The sequence below is a fragment of the Salvia splendens genome, chromosome 5, assembly GCF_004379255.2.
Source record: "Salvia splendens isolate huo1 chromosome 5, SspV2, whole genome shotgun sequence".
NCBI lineage: Eukaryota > Viridiplantae > Streptophyta > Magnoliopsida > Lamiales > Lamiaceae > Salvia > Salvia splendens.
Genome location: NC_056036.1, coordinates 5889138 through 5913430, shown reverse-complemented (window position 1 = coordinate 5913430; position 24293 = coordinate 5889138). Strand labels below are relative to the sequence as shown.

The following is a 24293-nucleotide window of genomic DNA, read 5'->3' as shown; positions in this document are numbered from 1 at the left end:
TAGATTATCATAACTATTGTCATGAGATTCAGTACCTTGATTAATGTAAGATTTTAATATGACATCAACTTAATAATCAAGATTTTTACTGTTCAAACCTCATCAAACATTTCATTTTATGTATGAATAAATGTTGTACTAGCTAGAAGAGAAAATGTAATCCATGATTTAACCTGTCAGTATCCATATAAATCATATGTCAACTTTCACTTAATTGATACTACCAAAGTTGTCGATTATAACTTGTGTGTGTGTGTGTTAAGGCCTTATTACCTCAACGTGATCGGCGGCGGGGTTGCGCGGCGATCCAACGATAACTCCGGCGTCCTACACAGGATCGGCGGCGTCTTCTAGCAGCGGCTGTGCGCGGAGGATTCTCCGTCGGGCAGCGGCGAACTAGGTTTAGATAAACTCACGTATTTTGTGGGCAAATATTGTAATTCTTATTCATCCGTAACTTGATAAACAAAGCCCTATTTATAGACTAAGGACCCTAGGGTTGGTTCGACTTCTAAACCTAATGCATCTCGGGAAAGAACCAACAAAGAAAACCCGAAACGGAGCTTATAGATATGCTCGACTCATTAAAATAACTAAGTTACCAAAAATAAGAAAGACATAAAAAGGAAATAAAATCTAAAAGGAAAAAGAGAATCCTAATTCTACTTCGCGACGTAATCGCCGAATCGGAGAGGCGCGCGCCGAACTCTTCTTCCCCTTGTTGTCGCGACCGACGTCTGCATGTCGTTCTCGCCTCTCGCTGATCTTCCCTCCGATCTCTCGACGTCGCCATGCAGATTTTCGGCGTCGCCATGCAGCTCGGCATTGTGCTCTTCGGCGTCGCGCAGCTCGGCATCGTGCAGCTCGGCGTCGCGCAGCTTGGCGTTGTGTTGATGCGGTGGTTGCCTGGGAATCGTATCAACTCCCCCCTCCATAGCAACCTCCTTGTCCTCAAGGAGCACATTTGGAAACTTGCGCTGCACTAGTTCCAGCGGTTCCCACGTCGGCGACTCAGTTCCATCGGACCAACGAACCAACACATGCTCCAAGGGTCGATCATCGTGCCATAACATGCGTCTGTCCAACACCCGGACCGGATAGACAACCGGCCGATCTCCAAAGAATTCAGACGGCAGGTCCATGCCCATTCCCGAGTCGTTGCCTGCCACAAACGCGCGAAGGAGGCTCACATGAAATACGTTGTGGATCCTACTCCCTTCCGGCAAGCGCAATCGATATGCAACTGGTCCAATACGCTCTAATATCTCAAACGGGCCATAGTAGCGACGAGCTAGCTTGGCCGACCGTGGACGAGCCACCGAGTGCTGCCTATATGGTTGGAGCTTCAATAGGACCAAGTCACCCACCTTAAACTCCAAGTGGCGACGATGTTTGTTAGCGGATTCGCGCATACGCTGCTGTGCGCGTTCCAAATTTCGCCTTAACTCCACCAATAACTCCCCTCGTTGGCGTATCAATTCCGCCGCCTCCGGTGGCGTCGACCTCGAAGGTTCCGCAAAAATCAAGCTCGGTGGGTCCCGGCCATAGAGGGCCTTGTACGGAGACATTCCCAAGGCCGCATGATGGAAACAATTCAAAGCCAGCTCCGCCCAAGGTAGAAAATTTGACCACTTGGATGGACGATCGGCAGTGAACGCTCGCAGATACTGCTCCAATCCCCTGTTCCGTACCTCCGTCTGACCGTCCGATTGCGGGTGGTAAGCCGTTGAGAAGTTCAATTTCGTGCCACTAAGCCGCATCAAATCCTTCCAACATTGGTTTAAGAACACCGAGTCCCTGTCCGAGACCAACGTCTTCGGAAAACCGTGATGGCGAACAACTGTATCAATAAACACATTGGCCACTTTTATCGTATCAAAATTCGTCGGCAATGGGGCAAAATGTGCATATTTAGACAAACGGTCCACGGCCACCATGACTACAGTGTAGCCCCGTGATTGCGGCAAACCCGTAATAAAGTCCATGGAGACATCCTCCCACACTTGGGACGGAATTGGTAGCGGTTGTAACAACCCTGCAGGCTTCTGGGTAGAGTACTTCGTCGTCTGGCACACCACGCAAGCTTCGACGAACTGCTTTACCTCCTTCTTCATATTCGGCCAGTAAAAATCCGCAGTCACGCGACGCAGCGTACGCTCGAACCCAGGGTGGCCCGCTGATTTCGAGCTGTGGTATTCGATCAATATAGGCGTCCGTGCCGATGATCGTGAGCTCACAAATATTCGACGATTGTAGTATACCAGCCCGTTCACCAATGATAAATGCGGTAGGGCCCGCCCCTCCTTTATGTCCCTCGTGATCTCCCGCATCTCCGGGGACGAAGATGTTTCCTGACGAAGCAAGTCCACAAGGTGCGGAATAGGATGGGACGCTGCTGTGAGGAGGGCGCACGCGTGCGCTGCTTCGTCGCCCTCGTCGGCGTCCGAGGTCGTGTCTGTGTCCAGGTTCGCCTCGGCTGTCGAGGACGCGTCTTCGTGCAGGTCAGGCTGCTCGGCTTCCTCGCGGCGGGACAACGCGTCGGCTGCTCGGTTTGTGCTCCCCTTCTTGTACTCAATACGGAACTTATATCCCATGAGTTTGCGCGCATACAGCTGCTGATCCGGCGTTTGCACTATCGCATGGAGCAATTCTTTCAAGCTCCTCTGATCACTCCGAATGACAAACTCCCTCCCTAACAGATACTGACGCCATTTCTGCACTGATTCGACGATGGCATATAATTCCTTGTGATAAGTGGACGCGACCCGTCGTCGCGGACCCAGTTTCTTACTGAAGAATGCAATTGGGTGATTGTCTTGGAGTAGCACTGCCCCAATGCCCGTGTTCGAGGCATCCGTCTCGACGCAGAAAGTCTTATCAAAATCCGGCAGACGAAGTACGGGGGCTGTCGTCATTGCTCCTTTCAGGTCTAAGAAACTCGAATCTGCTTCCGGGGTCCATACAAAGGCATCCTTTTTCAACAGACCCGTCAAGGGAGACGCAATCAAGGCGTATCCGGCTATGAAGCGGCGGTAATAGCCGGTTAATCCCAAAAACCCGCGAAGCTGTCTCACATTCTTTGGTTTCGGCCAAGCCCTCATTGCACTAATTTTATTTGGGTCTGCTTTAAGGGATCCATTGCTGATCAAGTGTCCCAAATATTCCACGGTCGATTTGCAGAAAGAGCACTTTGATAATTTGACGACGAAACTATTGGTCTGCAGAACCATCAATACTGCGGACAAGTGTTCTTCATGAACTTCCATAGTCGGGCTGTAAACCAGTATGTCGTCGAAAAAGACAATGACGAACTTTCGTAGCATAGGTTGAAAAATCGCGTTCATTGCCGCCTGGAATGTAGACGGGGCATTCGTCAACCCAAAAGGCATCACCAAGAATTCGAAATGTCCGTCATGGGTACGAAAAGCCGTCTTAAATACATCTTCGTCATGCATCCTTATCTGATGGTAACCTGATCGCAAGTCAAGCTTGGTGAAAACACGAGCTTTACCCAATTCATCAAAAAGCTCGTCCGCTGTCGGGATAGGGAAATGATCCGGCACTGTGGCGGTGTTCAGCGCACGATAGTCGATGCAGAAGCGGAAGGTACCGTCTTTCTTACGAATAAGGAGTACCGGTGAAGAAAACGGACTGTTGCTTCTCTGGATGATACCTTGCTCGAGCATCTCTTTGACCTGCCGCTCTATCTCGTTTTTCTGAAAGTAGGGATAGCGATACGGCCTGACGTTGATTGGCTTCGTGCCTGGCAACAAATGTACCCGGTGATCATAGGGGCGTGACGGAGGCATCCCGGATGGCATGTTGAACACCGGTCGGAAGGTCTCCAACACTGTCGTGATGGGTGGTGTTAGATCAGCAGGAAAATCCTCCCGGACATCTTGTGTGGTAATAGTGGTTTCCGGTTCCAAGAGCATGATCTCAAAAACCTCTAACCCGATCGATGGAGACATCAAAGCAGCCAAGGACGTTCTGTCTATCTTGCGGGGCGGTGGTACCACCCCCTTCAAAGTAATAGGTCGCTCCTTGTGAGTGAATTCCAAAGTTTTTCCTGCGAAATCTGCGGTCACCTTGCCCAACGACTCCAGCCAATCCATTCCTAGAATTACATCTGGGCCGTGAATAGGCAGTATATGTAAATCCACCAAGAACACCGACCCTTGTACCTCCAACTTCGTCTGTTTGGACACGTGAGTGCACAGTAAGGCCCCCCCGTTGCCTACAACTACCTTGAACGGCCTTATCGGCGAGAGGGGTAAGTGTAACGATTCCGCAATCTTAGGGTGTAGAAAATCCCTGTCGCTACCCGTGTCAATTAAGACACACACCTCGTGGTCCTGTATGCATCCCACGACCTTCATCGGACGAGAACGACGACCACCGTCCATCGCGTGAATATGCGAAATATCTGTTGGCACAGACTCATCAACCGCTTGGTCCTCCGCAACACCGTCGTTCTCATCGTCCTCCTCCGCATAGCATAGCAATCGCTGTTTGCACACGTGCCCTACAATCCACTTCTCGGGGCAATAATAACACAAACCCTGACGAGCTCGCTCCGCCTTTTCCGCTTGGGATACCCGTATCATGCCGGGTCGCGGCCTTTCCCCACTGCGACCCACTGAACCCGTGGTCTGGCCCACGGCGGTTGTGACCGATGCGGATGTCGGTGCTGCCGAGGTACTTGACTGCCCCCGTCCATCACGATTCTGCCAAGCGCGACGAGGCACGGTTGAAAAGGCTGCCTGTGCCCCACGGTCATGTATCTCCTCCGTCCACTCCAAAATCAAGGCCATCGCGGCTGCCAGTGATTCCGGTCTGTGCAACTTCACGCGCTCCTGAATGTCCGGTTTGAGGCCAGCTACGAACAAAGTGAATAACTCTGATTCCGGGACTCCATGGACCCGATTCAAATATTTTTCAAATGTATTGTGGTACTCCAAAAGTGATCCCGTTTGCGTGAGTTTGGCCAACAACCCAAAGTAATTTTGAAAACTCTTTCTATCGAAACGGTGGCGAACGTCCCCCAGAAACTCATTCCACGTGACGAATTCGTTATTCGCGCAGTAATTAAAGACCCATTCAGCTGCAGGTTGATCAAACAGCATCACCGCGTAATGTAATCGTTGAGCCTCGGGCATCATAAGGTGATTGAAATAATATTGGACTCTTGCGATCCAATTAGTCGCGTCTGACCCGTCGAACCTGGGCGGATCCATCTTTACCCCCGGTGGTCTGTCGAAACCAGGCACGGTACCCTGATATCGCTGGGGGGGGTCCCAGCATGTCGGAGGCCGGTCGTATGATTGATCGAACCCTCCGGGCGCCAGCCTCGAGTTGGGGGTTCCCTGCATCGTCCATCCCGGACCATGGCGACCCCATTGATCGCGTCTCAGCCTCGTGTCGGGTTGCCCCTCGCGTAAACCCCAATTAGGGTTTTTACCCCGAACAAATGTCCCTCCGTTGCGCATGCGACGTGTCTCATCAAATCCCCAATCGTCTTCGTCGTCATACTCTGGCGGATTCACCGCTCCGCGTGACCAAGAACTTCCAAGATTCCCGCCGCGGCGATCCGGATCTTCCCTCGCTGAATCGAATTTCTCCAAACGTTCCAACCTCTCCAAAACCTGAGCCAAGGTAGTAGTGTTGGTCTCTTCCCTGCGCGACTCCTCGGGTTGGCGAATCTCCCCCTCGCCGTCGTCCCCATGTTGTCGGTGGAAACCCCCACCGTCGCGGCGGTTCGTCCTCGGCGGACGACCCCCGAATCTGTATGGCGGGTAGGAATCGTTGTGTCCCCCCCCCCCAAACGGCCTTGCCGTTATTGTCGAAACCTTTCATGAGTACTGGATGAAAGCACCAGATGTTAAGGCCTTATTACCTCAACGTGATCGGCGGCGGGGTTGCGCGGCGATCCAACGATAACTCCGGCGTCCTACACAGGATCGGCGGCGTCTTCTAGCAGCGGCTGTGCGCGGAGGATTCTCCGTCGGGCAGCGGCGAACTAGGTTTAGATAAACTCACGTATTTTGTGGGCAAATATTGTAATTCTTATTCATCCGTAACTTGATAAACAAAGCCCTATTTATAGACTAAGGACCCTAGGGTTGGTTCGACTTCTAAACCTAATGCATCTCGGGAAAGAACCAACAAAGAAAACCCGAAACGGAGCTTATAGATATGCTCGACTCATTAAAATAACTAAGTTACCAAAAATAAGAAAGACATAAAAAGGAAATAAAATCTAAAAGGAAAAAGAGAATCCTAATTCTACTTCGCGACGTAATCGCCGAATCGGAGAGGCGCGCGCCGAACTCTTCTTCCCCTTGTTGTCGCGACCGACGTCTGCATGTCGTTCTCGCCTCTCGCTGATCTTCCCTCCGATCTCTCGACGTCGCCATGCAGATTTTCGGCGTCGCCATGCAGCTCGGCATTGTGCTCTTCGGCGTCGCGCAGCTCGGCATCGTGCAGCTCGGCGTCGCGCAGCTCGGCGTTGTGTTGATGCGGTGGTTGCCTGGGAATCGTATCAGTGTGTGTGTGATTTCTCACTATTACTGAAGAGAGACACAACACGAGATTAAGAAGAAGCCAATGCTAGTGGTTTGGCAAGTGGGAGAGGTCAGTTTTATGTAAAAAACTCTTCTGAGATTGAAAGCGATGAAAAAAATAGGCTTCATAAAGATATAGGTTTAGATGCCATTTTCATGATCACTATTATTGTTTTGTAGTGAAATATTTGTATACAGAAAGCGTGTTACATCCAATTAATATCTACGAAGCCCTATCCTCTCCCTACCACACAAGTCAAGAGGTGCAACTTGACAGGTTAATTTCCGAAAATATATCAATATTTGCAAATTATATAAGTCGAATAATTTAACAAGTTATTTTATCCAACTCTTTTCCTATAATTGGGAAATATGCCAAGAAGGTCATATTCTATTCTATTTCATATTTTTATTCACCTAGTTTTTAAAGGTAACTAATTATTGTAAGATACTCCACAAATGAAGCCAACCCTTATCCACTTTTTTCAAGGTGAGTATAAGTAATCCATTAATCAACCGAATCGAAGTGTACAATATCTAGAAGTCAAGATGGGTATATGCTCGATGAAATACATAAATGGATTGGAAAGGTCAAATTGATGTCACTACCAGTAGGGCTAAAGAATCAGACTTATATTTATTTTTCAACTGAAATTAAATATATCAACATAAATATTAATTGCCGTATTGGAAATTGCAAAGAGGTAAAGCCAAAGCTGTGTGATTGACTCGTGAATCATCAGATTTCTTTTACCTCAATAAACGGTGAGTATGTTATGTGTAAAAGAAAGCTGGTAAACTAGAAGTAGAGTAACATAGTATATCCCAATTCTAACAGAAGAATGAAAACAAATGGCAAAATACAAGAGCCTGGCAAAGCAAGAAAAGCTCTCCTATGCTGAGTTTCCTTTATTAGCTAGCAAGTTCTCATCCTTAAATGCTAATGCCACAAACCCCAGTCAAGATATGAAGATGATCATTTTAGGAAAAGGTGTTGAATAATGGCGATTGCATGCCCACCTCACTTCACTACCCCTAGCTCAGTGGCGGATCCAGGTGGGGGCTGTCGCCCCTACCCGACCGTCCGGAGAGCCTAAATTTTTCATTGAATCAAGCCGAAAATAGCATATCCGCCCCCTCCGTAGAGTGTATAAATATTTTTATTTTCAATAAATGTCATATAAAATGTAGTAGTTCAATGGTTTGTTTGTTGGATTTTTAACTAAGATGTCTAGGGTTCAATCCTCAACAAGAACATATTTTTTTTCATTTTTCATTTTTTATTTTATCCATTCATATTTTTCTTCTTATTATCAAAATAACACCTTTAAATACTTTATGTAATCTAAACTTTTACTAAGTTGCATATATTATGTTGTTATATTTATTCTTTAGTTAAAATCATTTTTAATCTTGTGTTAAAGTCTTTTTTATCCTATAGTACTTATAATTTGATCCATGCATCTTAATTATTCTCTATGTAACAAAATAAACATTTTAAATATTTTTGAAATATAAATATTTAGTGCTCTACTTATATCACTTTTGTATATAATATTTACAGTGATTTAAAATGTACATATATTTACAATAATTTTATATTTTAAAATGAATAATACATATTTGCAAGCTAAAGCATGTTTATATTTATATATATTTTTATTTTAAAATGAATAATACATATTTGCAAGCTGAAGCATGTTTATATTTTATTAATGAAGCTAGTGCTACTTAAATATTAATATAATATTTATTTATTTTATTATTAAAAATAATATTAAATTAAATATTTAATATTTAAATATAAGTTCCGCCCCCGCCATTTTTGGGTCCTGGATCCGCCACTGCCCTAGCTCGCTGTTGTATTATTGAAACCTTCATCATTCAATCGGTCTCTCCTCGGAGTAGGAAATATACATATATATGCAGGTCCTTCTCATTTGCCATTGGAAATTTGGAGGATGCAGCTCATCATAGTGTATGATACATGCATTCTGCCTCATCAAGAATCTTGTATGGAGTCTCAAGTTGCTACAAATGAATACAGCCCATCAACACCCTAACCTCCATCATCTCCAACATCTACTTCAACTTGAAAAGTTGCAACTAATTACTAGAATTGCTGATTCTTAACACTAAAAAAACTGACCTTGGTGGAGGAAAAGATATGTCTATCATTGGTTCATTGCCAAATCTTCAAGTGCTTAAACTCTTGGACTATTCTTTGGAGGGTGAAACCTGGGAAACAGGTGATGATGAGTTAAATATTTGCTCATCCAAGCATCGTCTAACACTGCGTTGTCCGGGTCAAGAGATCCGGACGATATTGGAGAAATTTCGACACTTGAAATGGGAGGCTAGCTATCGACTCGGCTAAAGAGATTATAAAAGATCGAAAGAGTTGCGGAGATGGTGCTCTTAAACCTAGCAACATCGGCCAACATCGAAACGCAGCTGAGAGTCGAATTTAGATTTGCAACGAAATTTCAGTTGTCGCTAACAATAGAAGGCTGATTTTGCGGGAGATTAATGTTCATTTAGATCCAATAAGAATTAAAAAGACACGTATGGCCGGAAAATCCACCATGAAAATTTGCCACAAAGTTTGTGATTTTAATTGATTATTTTTGTAGTTAACCGGAAAAATCGGCAAGTGCCACAAATATGTGATGTTAGCGGCTATTACCTCTTAATTGAAAAGTTAAATATACACCTAATGAGCCACGCAAGATTAAATTACACAATAAAAGACTAAAAGTGATGATTTAATTGACTGCTTATTTTTAATATGCACAGGAAAAATGGAAATTTTATCAATGGAAGTATGAAATGTCTTCCCAAAATAAATTTTAAATTTCCTTCAAATATTTTGCAAACTATTGGAGTATTATTATTACTATTATTTGCCATGCTTTAGTTAGGGGCCTTGAGCTGCTTTTTACCAAACAGTGGATTAGCTTATTCTGGGAAACTGTTTGCTACTAGTATTTTTCTTGCTGAACTGAACATACTTCACTTCACTCATGGAATAGCTTAATTATCTCTGTTTTCAATTTGATTTGGCGTAGATGTTTGGATCTCTACCAGATCACTCTCCTCTAAAAAAATACTAGTATTACTACTAGTAGTTAGATTAAAGTGAAAGAAAATCATTAGCACACCAATAAAAGAACAAAATTAGTGGGCATGCAATAATTTGTTCACTACAATACTAAGCACTGGGAATGGATGAGACAAGAAAAAGACACAAATTCATATGACTCTTCATGATTTGATTCATCAATTAAAAGGCAATCAAGCAAGCAAAGTACCTTTCTGTGATATTTCTCGATTTGATAACTTATGGCTTCCACAAACCTTAAACAACGCCCACATAAATCCAAACACTAAAACCCAACCCTTTTTTCACGATTGAAATTAATCTTCCCTCTCTATGAGATGCAATTGGTAGTTCAACTGATCACGAAGCTGCCATTTTCTCAAAATGGCCTTTTAGGATAAATCCGCAACCACAATTGTGGAGTGCCCATTTCTTACTTTTTTGTTTTTTTGAGGCGGGGTTTCAATTCAGGGACAAAATGCAATCAGGGAGTTCAGGTGAAGTGCGATCGGGTGTTGGAGCAGCAGATACTCGAGGGAAACACAGGATATCTGCGGAATTGAAGAGACTAGAACAAGAAATTCGTTTCTTGGAGGTAACTTTCAGTTGACTTCCTTCATTTTAGCTTTTTAATTCACTTTTTTTTATGAGTTTGTGTTATAATGGTGTAAAGGTGAAATCTTGATGCCAATGGTGCATTTTAGGATTGAACTTTTGTTTTGGTTGGTCTGCTTCTTGTAAGGTTGTGAAATTATTGGGTACAGAGAACAAAACAGCTGCCCTAATTGGTTGGACAGTAGACTTTTCGTTGTGCAGATGTCTTTTTTGTTGCTTATCTGCAAATTGGGACCACCGTAGTTTCTTGAACTTGGTTAAATTAATTTATCCCCAGCTGGTAATTTTCAGCAAAAGGAAAGCTGTGGAATGTGAAAGTGTCTTGTACTAATTCTTTGCAGTTCAGTTAGTTAATAGACTGGTATTTTTAACCTTAAGAAGCTTATTGGCTTTGAATATTGTGTGTTAACACATAACTGGTATTGCCCTCAGAGTGTGTGTGTGTGTGTGTGTGTGTGTGTTTGGAGGAATAACTTCCATTAGTTCTGTGGAATGTGGAATGTGAAATGTGTCATTCTTTATGGTTCGGATAGCTAAATAGACTGATAATCTTGACCTTAAAGAAGCTTACTGGCTTCGAATTCTTTATGTAAACACCCATTGGTATCAGCCTCACTCCTCAGTGTGAGTGTGTTTAGAGGAATAACTTCCATTAGTTCTCCTTTTTGTAAATTGGAATTTGTTTCTTTGATGTGTTTGGTATTGTTGTTGAGGTTTGGTATTAGAACTTGAGGTATTGGGCTAACAAGGTTTTGATTTATCGTTTTTATAGTCCACAACCACATGTTTGTTAATTAGCTCTCCACTTTTCCAAAACTAATAAATCCCATGTAACATAACAATGAGTTGTTCTGCATTGGATAAGTAGTTGATATGATATATGTTTAACGCCTACAGTTAAACTGTGACGTAGTAGTAACATGTGATATGTTTAGAGGAGCTTATCTATGCAAGTTTTATCGATTTTTGTTCTGATATGTTTTCGCTGATACTAAATCTCTCTTGTTTGGTTTAGAGTAGGTTGCTAGATCCTATAAGTCCTAATGAAATGGCTTGTTTGATGCTGCATTTCTTTTGCTTGTATACATTTGTGCCAAATTACTGGATGTCGCTCGCTTTTTTCACTTGCAGCACAAAATACCACAAACTAGCCACGGCATCTTTAAAACAGAGGAATATAAGAAATCTATTAGTTTATATAAAATCTGTATGGCAATAGATTACGTCTTTGTGCAAGGGAACCGTGGAATTTCAAGATTCCGAGGTTAAGTAGTTAGAGATTCTGTGCTTCATGAGAAAATTAAAGACTCAAGTAAAAAAATCTAGGATATTCTTGAATAATCAAATGGTGTGTAGAAATGCATACTGCTGGAGTGACTTTGGTACCTTCCTTTTATTATTATTATTATTATTATTATTATTATTATTATTATTATTATTATTATTATTATTATTATTATTGTTATTATTTATTCATGATTGGGCTACATTTTTGGTTGTATGAAAGTTCAATCAAAAAAATATCTCATGACTGAGAATTGTTGTACAGGAAGAATTGGAACAACTTGAGAAAACGGAGAACGCCTCGGCAGCTTGCAAAGAGTAAGCATGCTGATACTAGATTACACGTTGGTTTTCTTATGGTCATCTCTCTAACAAGAAATATACCTGGCCAGGATGCTTATCAATATCGAAACAAGACCAGATCCTTTGCTCCCAGAGTAAGAAGCGTGGTTGCTTGTTTCCCTTGGATGCTCCAATCGACTACTCTTGTTGAGCTTGTTTCCTGTCTGTGTTTTCGTTTCAGGACCACGGGCCCAGTAAATCCGATCTGGGACAGATGGTTTGAAGGCCCCCCGGAGTCTTCAGGCTGCAGGTGCTGGATACTATGATATACATAGCCACGAAATCGAGTTCCAAGCATCAGCTTCGTCTTATAACCAGCACGTTAACAACATCAGACCGTTTGTTCGATGCAGAGCAATATAGTGCCCAGAAAATAGCCATGCCTTCCAAGTTCCAACTGTGTATTAAACAGACAAAGATGCAAGTTTTCTACTCCAATTCATTTGCCAAAGTTTTATTTAATCGAATGTTAGCCTCACTGTGTGCTTTTTTGCTGTTTATTTTATTCTGCATGTCCAGTTTTATCTTGCTGTCTATCCCTTAGCGCAAACTGATGTGGTATTTTAGAGTTCTCAAACAAAGTATAAAGATTATCAAGTTCAATTATTTAAACTCTAATAATACTACACTACTGCAAGAATACAGTATCGTAGTAGTATTTCAAGTGTCGATCCACAGGGAGGCGAGATTGCTTACACTTAATAAGACGACACAAAGCATGTAAAGATTTTGTTTTGATTTTGAGAAGGTTAACTAACTTAAGCTACTAAAGTGAGGTTTTTAACACGTGAAAGACAAGTCACTCCAAGTTGCTCTCTAAGCTTGCGTTGTTACACACCATTACAACGAACCATACGACGGGATTAAAATTATCAACCTAATCGCGTGCACTGAACATGTCTACGACGTATAGTTCATAGTCAGCTGAACACTTGTTCCATGAACCAGCTTTCAACGACATTTAATTCCTGCAGATGCGCGGGAACAAACGTCGTCTACTATAATTACTTACCTAATCCACTATCAATTTATCCCCTGAACAGTTCTAAATCGATAGCATACCAACAAACGATCAATCCTAAGCTATGTTAAAGAGACGATAGTTAAGATTTAACAACACTACATCATTAGCCAAAAACGTAGCATTTTAATTATCAAACACATTGTTGGTATCGACATACGATTCAAGGTGTTGAAACAAATACACAAGCCTAGATTACAACTCGGAGCAACGAAGAGAGCCTAGCCTACACACATAGTAGAATGTAGAAATAAAACCATAGGTGTGATGCTCTCGTCGAGTGGAGTCGGGATTTGTGAATAGATGGTCGGAATAACGGTCGGAATGCCTTCCTTCTCTTCTTCCTCTCCTCCTTTCTCTCTGTTTTTCTCTCTAATCTCCTCCTGAAAAAAAACCGTCCCCCTCTATCTGATTTTTCTCCTTTTTAATCATCCAACTGCCGATTTGCAGTTCTGCTCCGAAACGCCCGACCGGGCGAAATTATAAGAGGGAATCGCCCGACCGGGCGAAAGGCTGCTGCATGGCCTCGCGGGAAACGCCCGACCGGGCGAACTTTCTGGACTCCGCATGCACAAATGGAAACGCCCGACCGGGCGTTTAGCAACTTCAAAACGCCCGACCGGGCGAACTCTCTGGAATCTCAGCTATGCCTTTCCGACGAACTTCCAGCTTCTAACACCCGAAACTACACTCAAAGCACGACTCGGTGAGTTACAATTAACATAAAAACCGGGGTAAAGAATAGGAAATATGCTTCGCATCAAATACCCCCAAACTTGAACTCTTGCTCGCCCCGAGCAAGGTCTATTTTCAGCACAAAAACTCAACACAAGTCTACCCCGCAAAGAAATTTTCAACACAAAGAATCAAATAGGGACGTGAGTAACAAAATCTGAACCCCCAACATTTTCAATCAAGATTTCCCACTCTCAAGAACAATCACTCATCCCCCTAGAACGTCAAGTTAAGGTGCACTTCAAAATAAGTCCAAGCATGCGATCAAACAACTCAAACCATCATCATTGACTCATTAAGCATTACTAATCACATAGACTCACGGATTTCAAACCAAACTTCTTTACTCTACCAAGCTACTAAGATACATCCACAAGTATCAACGATTAGGTCCAAGGTCTTCGTTCAAGGTTGTAATGGGGCTAGGGACGAGGTAGGATCAATATGGATAGTGAGCTCAAAGGCTACACATTTGAGTGCCAAAATCTTCCCTCCTACAACTTCCTTCCAAAGATTAACCAACGAAAAATTACAACCAAACAAATACCCCCCAAACTTGAGATCTATTCCAGACGAGATTACACAAACAAACATAGAAGCTCTATCTTTATTTCATCAACTTATTCTTTTTTTTTCTGTTTTTGTAAAGACCTCGACTTTTGTGAATTTGGAGGTCGTCTTTTTCTTGTTTTTTTTTTTTTTTAGAACTTCATTCTTTTCACCTTCTATCAAGTCTAGAAAAGTCTATTCTTTACAATCCACCACCTCACACTCACAACTCAAAACACAAAGCTCAACTTGTCTTTAGCACCCAAATAGTAGCAGGGTCTATTGATGAGGCTAAAATTAGGCTTATTTAAGTAGCTAAGTGTTTGGCTAAGTGTTTACACAAAGAATAGGGAATTAAGCTCAAGGTGGCATCTAGTGGATCATTTGATGGACTAGGCATGTGATCATTTGGCCATAGAGTTCATCCTAGTGCCTTATCCTCCCAAATCGTTAACCCAAACGAACGCAAGCACTTCACTCGATAAAACAAATCAATCCAAGATAATTTCCACAAGTCATGCGATTTTCATACTCTCCTCAACTCAAGAAATCGGATGTAATCACAACATGCTCTTTCAAATAAATCCTGCACAAATTCCATTCATCCTAGGCTTCAAAGATCAAGAAAAATCAAACAAGAATTCCCAACCAGAAAGCCGAAGATCTAGCATGCATCCGTCAATTACATGATTCACAACAGTTTAGCAAACAATACACCCAAAAACATGCATCATGCATAAAAATCATTCAACTTCAAACAACCCCCCCCCCCCCAAACTTGAATGCGTCATTGTCCTCAATGCATGCAAAGAAGAACATAAAAAGTAAAGGGACAGAGTACTCCCCCAAACTTGGCATGATATCCATAGTGCATTCGGGTGGGTGGGTGGGTGTAAAAATCCTCTGCGGGTGTGCTTCCTCGTAAGCTCCAATCCAAACTCTATCATGCTCCTACAAAAAGAACAAAAACTACAAAAAGAAACACTCAATTCAAAATAAATGTTAGAGGAAAGAATTGAGCAAACAAAACCTCCAACAAATGAAACCAAAAATAAAAACATAAAAACTTGGGTTGCCTCCCAATCAGCGCCTTTGTTTATAGTCGTTGGCTCGACCTCCTTCATCCTTGGTCTACACTTTCGGATTCTCTAGTGTGACCACCTCTTCTGTCTCCATGCCATCTTCAATTCCAACATAGGCCTTCAAGTGTTGGCCATTCACCTTCCAAATGCTCCCATTCTTCTCATCCTGAACATCCACAGCACCATAGGGGTATACCTTGTGCACCACATAAGGCCCCCACCATCTTGACTTGAGCTTGCCCGGAAACAGTTTAAGCCGAGAGTTGTACAAAAGGACTCGTTGTCCCTCATGGAATTGACGAGGCTTAATGGCTGCATCATGTACCCTCTTAGCACGCTCTTTTTAGAGATCAACACTCTCGTATGCATGAAGCCTAAACTCGTCCATTTCATTCATATCACACACCCTTTTCTCGGCTGCAGCATCATAATCCAAATTAAGCTTTTGCAAAGCCCAAAAAGCATTATGCTCAAGCTCTACCGGCAAATGGCAAGCCTTTCCAAAGACCAACTTGTATGGTGAAGTTCCAATCGGAGTCTTATACGCCGTTCGATATGCCCACAAAGCATCATCTAACTTTTGAGCCCAATCCTTCCGAGACGGCCTTACAACTTTCTCAAGCACCCGCTTTATCTCACGATTGGAGACTTCAACTTGACCACTCGTTTGGGGATGATAAGGGGTAGCAACCTTGTGTTGGACACCATACTTACCTAGGAGGTTCTCAAATAACTTATAGCAAAAATGAGTTCCTCCATCACTGATAATGGCTCGTGGTGTCCCAAAGCGGTTAAAGATGTGACTCTTGATAAACTTCAACACCACTTTAGCATCATTGGTCGCCGAGGCCACTGCCTCTACCCACTTAGAAACATAGTCAACAGCAACGAGAATGTATTGCTGCCCATTAGACTTGGGAAACGGTCCCATGAAGTCTATTCCCCAAACATCGAAAAGTTCTACCTCGTGAATATTATTCATCGGCATTTCATTTCTCCACGAGATATTGCCGGTTCTTTGGCAACTGTCACATCTCTCTACATAGGCTTTTGCATCCTTGAAGATCGATGGCCAAAAGAATCCGGACTGAAGCACTTTAAAAGCCGTTCGCCGTGCTCCAAAGTGGCCGCCATACAACGAATCATGGCATGCAGACAAAATCTGAAGGTGCTCATGCTCTCCAACGCACCTTCGAATAACTCCATCATTACAAATGCGGAAGAGAAACGGATCTTCCCAAACATATGTGCGAGTGTCACTCAAAAACTTCTTCTTTTGGTTAGATGACAACCCTTCGGGTATAATGCCCGTGACAAGGTAGTTCGCCAAATTGGCAAACCACGGCACATATGTTTCCCGAGCTTCCACTTGCAACACTTGCTCGTCGGGAAATTTTTCATTGATTCTCTTCTTTCTTTCATCTTCCGTTTCTTCTAAGCCCTCTAGCCGAGACAAATGATCAGCTACCAAGTTCTCGGTCCCCTTCTTGTCTTTAATCTCCACGTCAAACTCTTGTAGTAAGAGGATCCACCTCACCAACCGAGGCTTTGCATCTTTCTTATGCATCAAATATTTGATAGCTGAATGGTCCGTAAACACTACCACTTTCGTGCCAAGTAAGTAAGCACGAAACTTCTCGAAAGCATACACAACTGCTAGCATTTCCTTCTCTGTCGTGGTATAATTCAGTTGAGCTTCATTGAGTACTTTGCTAGCGTAGTAGACGGCGTGTAGGACCTTGTCTCTCCTTTGGCCTAGAACGGCCCCCACAGCATAGTCCGAAGCATCACACATCAATTCAAACGGCTTTGACCAATCGGGTGTGATAATAATAGGTGCTTCGACTAGCTTTTTCTTCAACAACTCAAATGCCTCAAGGCATTTTCCATCAAAGACGAACTTGGCATCCTTTTCAAGCAAGTTGCAAAGCGGCTTTGCAATCTTCGAAAAGTCTTTTATGAATCTTCGGTAGAATCCCGCATGACCAAGGAAACTACGGATGCCCTTCACATTCGTCGGGGGAGGTAACTTCGAAATCACATCGATTTTCGCCTTGTCCATCTCCAATCCCAACTCCGACACCTTGTGTCCCAACACTATGCCTTCTTTGACCATGAATTGACATTTTTCCCAATTAAGCACGAGATTTGATTCTTCACATCTTTGCAAGACCCGTCTCAAGTTTTCTAAGCACAAGTCAAATGAGGATCCAAAGACGGAGAAATCATCCATAAAGATCTCCATAATATCTTCATTCATGTCGGAAAATATTGCCATCATGCAGCGTTGAAATGTAGCTGGTGCATTGCATAAACCAAAAGGCATCCGGCGGAAGGCATATGAACCAATAGGACATGTGAATGTCGTCTTTTCTTGATCTTCCGGGGCAATTGCAATCTGATTATACCCCGAGTATCCATCTAAGAAGCAATAGTGGGAATAACCCGCAATCCTATCGAGCAACTGATCTAGGAACGGCAAAGGAAAGTGGTCTTTTCTCGTCGTCGTGTTCAACTTCCTATAGTCCATGCAAACTCTCCATGAGTTCACCAATCGAGTTGCTATCACTTCATTTTTTTTATTAACGGTCACGGTTATTCCCCCTTTCTTCGGTACACATTGCACCGGGCTAACCCACGCGCTATCGGAAATGGGATAGATCATCCCAAATTTCAACAGTTTCTTCACCTCTTTTTCAACCACTTCTTGCATGAGTGGGTTCAACCTTCTTTGTCTCTCCCTTACCGGCTTAGCTCCATCTTCCATCAAGATTTTATGCATGCATATAGCGGAGCTAATTCCTTTGATATCGGCAATGGACCATCCTAGAGCTTGCTTGTGCGACTTCAGTAGCTCTATTAACTTGGATTCCTCTTCATCAGTCAACAAAGCCGATACTACAACCGGTAACGTTTCATTCTCACCAAGGAAGACATATTTCAGATTTGTTGGGAGTGGCTTCAATTCAAGCTTTGGTGGTATTTCGATTGAAGGTTTCACATCCGCCACGAAAGTATCCACCACACATTCATTCTCGAGACTTGGTTGATCAACTTGAGAATCTTCTATTTCATCAAAATCTACTTTAAGTGTCGAACCATAGTCTCTCCCCAAACTTCCTTTATCATACACGCTTCCTTCTATTCTTGCCGAGCAACACATCTTGTCAAAGATGCACTTGTCAAGGACATCAACTCTAAAACACGCTTTTGCATCACTAGGATGCTTCATCACTTTCTCCACATTAATGGTCACTTGCTCACCATTAATTCTAAACGTGACATAGTTGTCTTTTGCCCCAAGCAACACGTCTCCTGTGGCAAGAAATGGTCTACCAAAAAGAATTGGTACCTCTTTGTCCTCGGGCATGTCCAAGACTATGAAGTCGACAGGGATGATGAACTTGTCTACCTTGACCAAGACATCCTCTACTATTCCAGTGGGCTTCACAATGGAGTGATCAGCCAATTGTAGAGCAATGTCGATGGGCTCCATTCTGTTCTCGAGTCCAATGGCACGTGCCGTTTTCAACGCCATCAGCGAGATCCCTGATCCTTGATCCAACAGACATTTGGTGAAAATTGTATTGCCTATCTCACAAGGAATCACGCAACTTCCCGGATCCCTCTTCTTCATTGGCATCATTCCTGAAATCAGTTGTGAGCAATTCATGCTCAAAGCCACTATTCCCTCATCTTGAAGTTTCTCCTTATTTGCCATCATGTCCTTGAAGAACTTGGAGAACTTGGGGAAATTAGTGAAGAGGTCCACCAATGATACATCCACATTCACTTTACGGATCACGTTCATCATCCACTCAAAGCTTTTCTCTTTAGGGACCCTCTTCTTCCTCTTGGATGGATACGGTGGAGGAGGAATGTGATCGGGGAAGTTGAACTTGTTTTTCGGATCTAGTGCTGGACTTGTCATCATCTGTCTCTTTGATTCCATCTCTACACTCTTCTTTCCTTTCTCTTCTACTGAAAACCTTTCACTTACCTCGGATTCTACACCGTGTTCCTTGCTGCCGGATGCAGCCTGTTCTTGACCATGTTGGGCACCCTGCACCAACGCGGGACTTCCCTTACATGCCTCGTCCGCCCCTGCGTGCGAGGAATGCAAGCCTAACATCTCATCCGCCCCTGCGTGTGAGATGCCGGAAGTACCTTGGCCGTCCATTGCTGGTGTCGAATCCAACTCACGACCACTTCTCAAGACCACTGCCTTACACTGTTCATTGCCTCTCGGATTAGGTATGGTATTGCTCGGGATGGTGTTAGGAATCCTCGTGTGTGATGCCGTGGCAAGCTGCCCAATTTGAGTCTCAAGATTCCTCATTGTCGCCTCCATCTGTCCAAACTTTTCCACTGTTCTTTCCTTGAAATTCTCATTCTCCTTTTGACTCTTAGTCATAAAAGAGAGAATCTGTCCCAACTGATCTTCGACTGATGGCTTCTTCTCATAACCCGGGGGTTGAGTATTGTTCCTCTATTGATTACCCGAGTTGTTGCTAGGACCAGCGTGATTCCATCCCGTTTGTTGAGGCCTCCAATTTTGCTGATTGTTGTATTGGTTGCCTTGATTGAACCCTTGGCGATTGTTGCCAATATAGTTCACATCCTCGACGGGTGGTCCTTGAAGACTTGGACATTGATCAGTATGATGTCCACCTTGACACAACCCACACTTCATAACGGTCACTGCTTGAGGTTGAGGAGTTAGTTGAAGAGATTTCACTGCTTTCGTCATTGAAGACATCTAGGTACTAATGTCCGCCAATTGAGCCTCAATGGCTGTCACTCTTTCCGCATCTTTGGTAGCACCAAATGTATCTCCTACCTTCTCAGCCGCTCTTCTTGGATTATGCCAATTCCTTTGGTTGTTCGCCAACCTTTGGAACAGGGCTCTCACTTCCTCGTGAGTTAAGTCGTCCAAGTTCCCATTAGAGCCTGCAGTCACCAAGCCCGTGCCTTCATTATTGAGTCCCTTGTAGAACTTGAGTAGCTCATGCCCTGGAGCAAGACCATGGCTCGGGCATTTCCTAAGCAATTCAGTGAACCTCTTCCACGCTTCCGCAAAAGACTCATCATATTTCTGTCGGAAGGTAGTGATCTCCTCTCTCAACTTCTCAATCTTCATCGGAGAGTTATATTCCAAGAGGAACAACATCTTCAACTCTTGGAATGTGGCTATGTTGTATCCCGGAATAGAATCATACCACGCCCGTGCTTAATCCCTCAGTGAGAAAGGGAATAAGGCCCTCTTAATCTGATGATGGTCCACATTCGGGGGTCGATGAGAGTTCGTCAATTCGTAGAACGCGTTGAGGTGGCTCATTGGATCCTCATCGTCTCGCCCATGGAAGAGATTTCCCCCGTTCACCAAGCTAATGTAATGAGGAGGAATGTTCACGTTGTCATTCGCGTAAGCGATTTCTCCTAGAAAGTCGACTCCCGACCTAAGAGTGTCACCGAACCTTCCTCCAGGTGGTGGGACAGCGTTGTTGTTATTATTGTCGGCCATCAACTCAGCTTCTAGATCACTGTCACTACTCTCAAACAATGGGTTATCTCTGATTGGACTCGGCGAATCCTGTTGAATTTCAAACCCGGCTGAACTTCCTGACCCTTTCCTTCTTTGATAACAGAGTAATCCGAAAGGCGGTGTACCCTGAGATCTCGTGTGCATTCACGACTTTCTCTTTTTTTTTGTATTTTACCTACACAACAGAAAATACACCAAGCACAAGCACAATATAATTCCTATAACCGAAAGCGAGACCTCTCGACAACTTCGGGGTAAGTCCTATAAATCGTGTGTGCTAGTGTGCAAACAAAACTACCTAAAACTAAACTAAGAGTCAGCTAAATATTACCTAAAATAATACACTCCTTCGTCTTCAAGTCCGGACGTGGTAGATGGCTATCACACCGTAGAACACGAACAATGTACCTATAAAACTCAAAAAGAAAAATCAAACAAAACAAAATAAAAACTAAAACAATTAAGCATAAACAAGCTATTGCCTCCCCGGCAACGGCGCCAAAACTTGATGTGGTATTTTAGAGTTCTTAAACAAAGTATAAAGATTATCAAGTTCAATTATTTAAACTCTAATAATACTACACTACTGCAAGAATACAGTATCGTAGTAGTATTTCAAGTGTCGATCCACAGGGAGGCGAGATTGCTTACACTTAATAAGACGACACAAAGCAGGTAAAGATTTTGTTTTGATTTTGAGAAGGTTAACTAACTTAAGCTACTAAAGTGAGGTTTTTAACACGTGAAAGACAAGTCACTCCAAGTTGCTCTCTAAGCTTGCGTTGTTACACACCATTACAACGAACCATACGACGGGATTAAAATTATCAACCTAATCGCGTGCACTGAACATGTCTACGACGTATAGTTCACAGTCAGCTGAACACTTGTTCCATGAACCAGCTTTCAACGACATTTAATTCCTGCAGATGCGCGGGAACAAACGTCGTCTACTATAATTACTTACCTAATCCACTATCAATTTATCCCCTGAACAGTTCTAAATCGATAGCATACCAACAAACGATCAATCCTAAGCTATGTTAAAGAGACGATAGTTAAGATTTAACAACACTACATCATTAGCCAAAAACGTAGCATTTTAATTATCAAACACATTGTTGGTATCGACATACGATTCAAGGTGTTGAAACAAATGCACAAGCCTAGATTACAACTCGGAGCAACGAAGAGAGCCTAGCCTACACACATAGTAGAATGTAGAAATAAAACCATAGGTGTGATGCTCTCGTCGAGTGGAGTCGGGATTTGTGAATAGATGGTCGGAATAACGGTCGGAATGCCTTCCTTCTCTTCTTCCTCTCCTCCTTTCTCTCTGTTTTTCTCTCTAATCTCCTCCTGAAAAAAAACCGTCCCCCTCTATCTGATTTTTCTCCTTTTTAATCATCCAACTGCCGATTTGCAGTTCTGCTCCGAAACGCCCGACCGGGCGAAATTATAAGAGGGAATCGCCCGACCGGGTGAAAGGCTGCTGCATGGCCTCGCGGGAAATGCCCGACCGGGCGTTTAGTTGAAATCAGAACGCCCGACCGGGCGAACTTTCTGGACTCCGCATGCACAAATGGAAACGCCCGACCGGGCGTTTAGCAACTTCAAAACGCCCGACCGGGCGAACTCTCTGGAATCTCAGCTATGCCTTTCCGACGAACTTCCAGCTTCTAACACCCGAAACTACACTCAAAGCACGACTCGGTGAGTTACAATTAACATAAAAACCGGGGTAAAGAATAGGAAATATGCTTCGCATCACAAACCTCCTTTAACTAATTATCAAATTAAGTGAACTAATTTGAAAAAGTTAGTTAAAGCCTAACTTGGAATAAGTAAAGATAAAAGTGTTTCCGATTTTAGTAATGGATCATCTTTAGCTGAAACAAATCAAAAAGGAAGGGGAGTCATCTTCAGTGGACGGAGGGAGGGAGTATATAAAAAATATAATTAGATGAATACTCCATATGATTATAAATGGATATAAAATGATTCTCGTCACATAGTATCAAATTAAGTAGTACAACTAAGTTTGAGTTTAATAAATTGCTAAGATATAAATAAATCAGTATGAATATTACAGAATATCAAAATTTATAAGAAGACTTTTTTTCAATACACGGAATTTTGCATTGAGATATTGTATTCAATGCTAAGTACACGCGTTAGTGAGGAATAAGTAAGCGTATTTCATAAATGGTTTATTTCATTTTCCACAATCACGCGTAATGTAGCGTGTTGAATTTCTCCGCATCTTCGAATTATTATTATTAACCATGCTATCAATCCTTTCCTTTTTATTTTCACGTTTTTTTATCGTGCACTTAATTTTGTTATAAATATAACGTAACGTATAGTACAAAATATTTTATTTTTCACCAAACTTGAAATTGAAAGTTATTCTTCTTGCAAACTCCGATTGTTGTTACTTGTTGTCGATCTTCTTTAGGTGTTTCTGTCTATTAGATTAATAGTACTATGTCTTTCTCCGTTAAATTACACGCACTATGATTCGAATTTTAAGATGAATAATCATTTATATCACTAATTTTGATCAAATTCTGATTAACCTCTAGGTGGTGTTCGGTTTCCAAGATAAAATAATATCAAGATACAATCTATGATTGAATTGTGAGATTATTTTAGTCATAGGGGGTTAGCTATGACTAAGTATCCCATGATTATCCATCTAGGATTGAATTGTGAGATTGAATTGTGGGATTGAATCTCATGAACCAAACACACTACAAATTTAATCTCGGATACAATCTTACAAACCGAATACCCCCATAAAGTATGAAATTATTAAGTCACATAATAAAAACATGAAAATAAAATTTATCAGTCACATAATAAAATACATAAAAATAAAATTTTCAATAATTAATGCGTTATCATGTGGACATCAAATACTAACTAAAATAAATATTGAGAATAAACAAACATCAATATTATGTTTATTAATCTCAAACAATTGATCATAACTGACACACTTTGGGAATGAGCTAAATTGATTTAACAAATAAAGATATATTTTAATTAACTTTTATTTCTACTACTACTATATTTACTTACTCACATAAGGAATATTGTAAATGGATTTTATTATTAGTTTTAACTATTAAAATATGTTGGATTATATATTATACTAAGGTAAAAGTAATAAAATATATGGATAATAGTCATTTAAATAATGAAGTTTGGTCAAATATTAGTCTGTCCCACGAACTATGAAATTGATATATTAAATCACAGTTTCAATTTTTTTTAGTGCGTGGATGAAACAATTGAGAAAAATGAAAAACTCATAATTTAGTATTCCAATTTCAAAATTTACAGAACAAATCAGAATTTAACCAAACTTTATAATTTAGATGACTATTAACCCTAAAATATGTGCAATTTTATTCTGCAAGTGTCTACTGTGAATTTTTGATATATGTACCTC

The 24293-nt window shown here is 42.2% G+C and overlaps 1 protein-coding gene, 1 long non-coding RNA gene and 1 other non-coding gene across 3 annotated transcripts; 2 read left to right on the top strand and 1 right to left on the bottom strand.

Moving 5' to 3' along the window:
• Positions 1–8460: 8460 nt before the first annotated feature.
• Positions 8461–9945, bottom strand: LOC121802342. The gene is made up of 3 exons (XR_006050765.1): positions 9875–9945; positions 8713–8801; positions 8461–8594 (listed from the first exon to the last, which is right to left on the bottom strand). It is a non-coding gene; the product is annotated as an uncharacterized LOC121802342 (long non-coding RNA).
• LOC121802341 (guanine nucleotide-binding protein subunit gamma 2-like) lies at positions 9636–12366 on the top strand. Its single transcript, XM_042201996.1, has 4 exons — positions 9636–10258; positions 11828–11880; positions 11955–11999; positions 12086–12366. The coding sequence occupies exons 1-4, from the start codon at positions 10142–10144 to the stop codon at positions 12168–12170; spliced, it is 300 nt and encodes a 99-aa protein (XP_042057930.1). The 5' UTR covers positions 9636–10141; the 3' UTR covers positions 12171–12366.
• Positions 12367–20312: 7946 nt separating this feature from the next.
• Positions 20313–20419, top strand: LOC121806103. The gene has a single exon (XR_006051636.1). It is a non-coding gene; the product is annotated as a small nucleolar RNA R71 (small nucleolar RNA).
• The last annotated feature ends 3874 nt before the right edge of the window (positions 20420–24293 follow it).